General features: G+C 50.1%; 1 protein-coding gene across 1 annotated transcript; it reads left to right on the top strand.

Moving 5' to 3' along the window:
• The first annotated feature begins 1,181 nt into the window (after positions 1-1,181).
• Positions 1,182-4,507, top strand: PTF1A (pancreas associated transcription factor 1a). The gene is made up of 2 exons (XM_069211384.1): positions 1,182-2,828; positions 3,935-4,507. Exons 1-2 carry the CDS (start codon positions 2,225-2,227, stop codon positions 4,135-4,137), a joined length of 807 nt encoding a protein of 268 aa, XP_069067485.1. The 5' UTR covers positions 1,182-2,224; the 3' UTR covers positions 4,138-4,507.
• Positions 4,508-4,908: the final 401 nt, after the last annotated feature.

Here is a 4,908-nt window from a genome sequence, read left to right as displayed (position 1 = left end):
GTGCACGTTCCTCTCTTAGCTTAGAAACTGCTACTTTTGTCAAATAAAAAAAGTCCAGCAGCGCAAAGTGTTCTTAATAGACGAATACGGGGGTTTGGCGAACACGAATTTGCCTACTTTTGAATCGACACCCCTTCTTATTTTTCATCCTAGCTTTCTCCATTTGTTCTACTTTTCCTATTATCTTCTTCAATTTTCTGCATTGATCTCTCTGTTGCTCTTGATCATAATTATGAAGATGAAAAAGTTAAGTCTCGGCCCCTAATAATGAGTGCCGGTGTGGCCCACACGGACAAATCAAACAAATTAAACTGAATATTTTTGACAGTGGAAAACATGCAGACGGGCACCCCTGCTTTAAATATGTATTCTGGGTCCCTGCTCAGAGCGGCTCGCGGAACGACCTATCTAGTTCTGGGCCGGTTCTGCAACGGTGCGGGCTGCTGGCACTTTTCACTTTAATACCGTCCCGTGGAGAGAGAGGTGCGCGCTGGGGCTCCACTGCGCCTCCCATCCGAGCGCTTCAGGACTTGGACAGTGCCCTTAGCAGCATTCACAGCTCAGCGCTGGCTGCATCGCATCACCCCCGGCTTCAGAGAGCGCGTCTCTTCCTGAGTCAAGCTCTGAGCCCTTGAGACTTAATTTGGGAGGGATCTGCCTCTGTGCCTCAGACCGCCATCGACTGAACGTCAACCAGGATCTGGCTGCGGCTGAAGCACAGCGGTAAAACACTCAGAATACATATTCTCCGTTGGCAACGCCAATCCCTTATATGAAACTAGATATGTACAGTATATCCTTTTAGGGAAATGCGTGCTGCTATACATCTGACAGGTGCTAGAATTATACTTGACACTTGAAATAACACAGATAATTGAACGACACATAAGCACTGGCGGTGAATATGGGCAAAACAAAACAACCTCAAACCTCACTTATAACTTTATCAGACAACTCCAGCGGTATTGTATTTACGGTACTACTCGCAGTGGCGTCTTAGAGCGCATGAGGATAACTTGTGACAGTTGGTGCATCTGAAGAAGTTACCCTGGCAAACCCCTGAGTGGCGAAACAAGGCGCCGTCCGATTTTTATCATATCCACTAATGTTTAAAAGTAAGCGGTCTCCGAGCCTTAGAGAGTATTGCACGTGCAATCTGTCTCCGGTCAGATTTCCAGATTTCCGTTATTCTAGCCTCGAGGAGGACCCGTTCATCACACAGGGTGAGTAGGTCGCCTGGTTTGTGAACTGCGATGGCTGCACAGCGACTGGTGTGCAAGGGGCTTGGCTGCTCCCGGGCAGCAGTGATATATGCACGTCCTCTGTCACTTGTCAAGAGCACCTAGTTAAAGCAGGTGCCCACGTCAAGGGGCTGGCAGGTACCTGCCGCTGCCATTGAGGGGGTAGGCTGGTACTTTTCGGAGGCACTAGGTGGGGGGCGGGGCCACGGAGGGCTGGACCTCCCACTTTCCACTCAAGGTGTACAGAAATGCCCAGCTGGCCCTTCGCTTGGTGAGGGCGAGGCGCACGCTGATTGGCTGAGCCTATTGGTTAATGGCACGCGTCCTGGGATGTAGTTATAAGAATCCTCGCGTGGCAGACTTCAGTTCAAGCAAGTCCTGCGCCCCGAGAGAGCAAGCAAGGGGCAGACTGCTCCTGTGCACCACCAGAAACAGGGAACCTCGTGACAGGGCGGTACCTGCTGCCCCCGCAGAGCTCTACCAGAGATCCAGAAACCCAAGAGAAGGGAAGTATCAGCTGCTCCCCACGAGGGACCAGGACCCGGAGAAAGGGATCATCTGTTGTCTCCTAAACAAGGGGCCACCAGAGATCCAGAACCTAAGAGTGGGGTCAGCTTCTGGGAGCCACCACACCCACGATCCAAGAGAAGGTAAACATCTGTCTTCTGCAACCAAAGACTCTGGACCCCAGAAAGGGGGTACCCGCTGATGTGCGACTCCGGACCAAAAGCCCCGAAGAAGGGAGCATCTGATCCACGCCAAACTTAGGACTGCTGCAGGAGAGACACCTGCTGCAACCCATCAGCATCACCGAAACTGCAGCCAGGAGGGCCAGAGACAGGAGCAACCTGTCCGCCTCGGTGCACCGTGGCAGCTCACCCCAGGGAGGCACCTGCAGCGCCCGGGGCAGAACACAAGACCGCTACAGGTCGGGAGCAGCACCTGTTGCCCCCTCCCCCGGGGGCAGCCGAGCAAGGCACGCCATGGAGGCGGTGCTAGAGCACTTCACCGGGCTGGACGCCTTCTCCTCGTCCTCACCCTACTTCAACGATGAAGACCTGTTCACGGACCACTCCTCCCGCGAGCCCCTGGACGCCGAAGACTTCTTGGAGGACGACGTGGACTTCCTGGACTACTACCAGGAAGGCCGACTGGCCCCCGGCGACGACTGCTGCGAGGACGCTGGTGACTACTCCTTCTCATCGTCCGGCTCAACCGGCTGCTCTTACGGCGAGTGCGGGGAGGCTGGCGGCTGGGACCTGCCGCACCGGGGCCCGACCTCGGTGGGGCGGAGCCAGCGGCGACGCCGGCGTCGCTCGGACGCGCAGCTGCAGCACCTGCGTCAGGCCGCCAACGTGCGCGAGCGGCGGCGCATGCAGTCCATCAACCAGGCGTTCGAGGGGCTTCGCTCGCACATCCCCACGCTGCCCTACGAGAAGCGCCTCTCCAAGGTGGACACGCTGCGCCTGGCCATCGGCTACATCAACTTCCTCAGCGAGCTGGTGCAGACCGACCTACCCCTCCGCAGCCCTGGCGGCGAGGGCGCCGGGCAGCCCAAGAAGGTCATCATTTGCCACCGCGGCACCAGTGAGTACAGGCGCTACCCCCGGGGCATCAGGGTGGGGGGTCTCGAAGAGACTCAGGGGAGGTCGCTGAGCATGCTGATGCCCCTAATTTTACTGCACAGCTGAAGAAGGGTCATTTGCTTCTAGTTTACCAAACCCATGCAGGATTCACAGAAGTATTGCCCTCCTCATGTTCGGCTTGGGGCAGAAATTGTGCTCGGGCGCCAAATTGAAAGCGCTTAGTGAATCAGATAGCCTGTCAATGCCTCTCATTTTTAGATAGGACGGTTTTGAACTTACAGATACACACTTGTTTTGCGAAGTATTGGTATCTGCATGCAGGAGTGCTAGCTTCAAGAATTGTTTATGGTAACATCAGTGAATCATGTATGATTTGTTTATTGTAATATCAGTGAATCTACAGTAAAAACCGACCCAAAGACAATATAACAGACCCACTAACAGCAACAAAAAGACCAAGACACTGGCCCTTCTACATTGCCCAATAGGCTAGGGCCATCCCGATCATGTTCCCCAATCGCCCAAAGTTCTTAGAAGCCAGTCCAGCCCAGTGTGCACTGCTGGACCAGAATGACGTGTTGAGGCAAAGTTCAAGGCACATGTATCGGACATAAATTAATTGACACTCACTTAATGCTGCATTTGTGTGTGATATGTCTGCCGCTGACATTTAGCCTTTTGGTTGATCAGGAATCGCTAAAATGTAACATTTATAGCCTTTTCAACTCCCAGTTGGTCGTTCTACTTCCACAGGAGCGTTCCTGTATTGTTTTCAATCTCCGATACGCATTTCCCTTTACACCCCACACCTCCGCAACAAAAAAACAAAAAACCTCTTCTTAGTGCATTGAGCGCACACCTGCTAACCACTGCCCTCTTCCGGGTGCAACACAAAGTACACAGTAGTCAATTCAGTAGCTGTCCATGGTGCAACCTAGCCTATTTCTTTACGCATCATAAAGATACGTGGCTAATAGTTGGTGTGGAGGGAGTTTAGGGGAGGGGAGTAGGTGAAACTACCTGTAAAACGTGACTTAGTTTTCTTACACTGCACTTTCTTTGGTGTTTGCCCAAAAATAATGGTTCCTGTTATTTCTTTGCTTCCAGGATCCCCATCTCCCAGCGACCCAGATTATGGACTGCCCCCGTTGGCAGGACACTCCCTCTCCTGGACGGACGAGAAACAGCTGAAAGAGCAGAACATTATCAGAACAGCTAAAGTCTGGACTCCCGAGGACCCCCGCAAAATCAGCAGCAAGTCCCTGCTCAACAACATCGAGAATGAACCCCCTTTCCAATTCGCTGCATGAACTGTGAACTCTTCAATTTATGACCGAGAGTTTTTATATTTTTGTACGTTCGCCTGTAGATATTTATATTGTACATTTAAATTATTGAAATTCGTCTTCAGTGTCTGATGGCAATCAATCTGTTATTTATGTATTTATTACCCACTAGACCCAATGGGGTAGATGTGTATTTTACTTGTGTGATTTAAATAATTTAACTCGATTTAAATATATGCAAGTTTCATTGCAATCGCACCTTTTAAATGCCATTCTTTTTCGAATGTCATTATTGGCAGAATATTTTAAAATAACTTATTCTTATATATTTGTATATACAAATGCCTCGTTGGGTGTACGACAGTACATAGAAATTATTTGCAATAAAACATAAACGCACACTTTTTTACTTGGCTGTATTATTTTGAACCACATAACTCAAATTAAATATCACCGTTATAGAATATGATTATATCTATGTAACAGGCATGGACGGCTCTGGTTTGTTAAGGAAAACAGTATGGTTTGCGACGGTTGTCTACATTAACTTAAAGTAGGCACATCATTCTTGAAGCTGATTTACATCAAGTATAGGCAGTTCAGAATGATGGGGTGGGGTTTTGGATGGGAGAGGCTGAGTGCTTTGTGTGTGATGGTGGCTCTTCATAATGGAAGGACTTAAGAACATGTAGGTGTCCGTGCTACAGCATGTGAGACACAAATGTTTGTGTGACGAGTGTGAAATAAAAAAGGATTGGTTAAAATGTGAGCGGTAGATTTTAAGAGGAGTTTGTT

Source organism: Pleurodeles waltl, chromosome 10 (assembly GCF_031143425.1).
Source record: "Pleurodeles waltl isolate 20211129_DDA chromosome 10, aPleWal1.hap1.20221129, whole genome shotgun sequence".
Taxonomy (NCBI): Eukaryota; Metazoa; Chordata; class Amphibia; order Caudata; family Salamandridae; genus Pleurodeles; species Pleurodeles waltl.
Note: the sequence above shows the minus strand (reverse complement) of the source record. Positions and strands in the feature narration are given on the sequence as shown.

Excerpts from the sequence above, each read along its gene's own strand:
- PTF1A (XM_069211384.1), top strand. The coding sequence starts at position 2,225 with ATGGAGGCGGTGCTAGAGCACTTCACCGGGCTGGACGCCTTCTCCTCG. Across the intron at positions 2,829-3,934 it reads CATTTGCCACCGCGGCACCA|GATCCCCATCTCCCAGCGAC; the intron begins GTGAGTACAGGC and ends CTTTGCTTCCAG.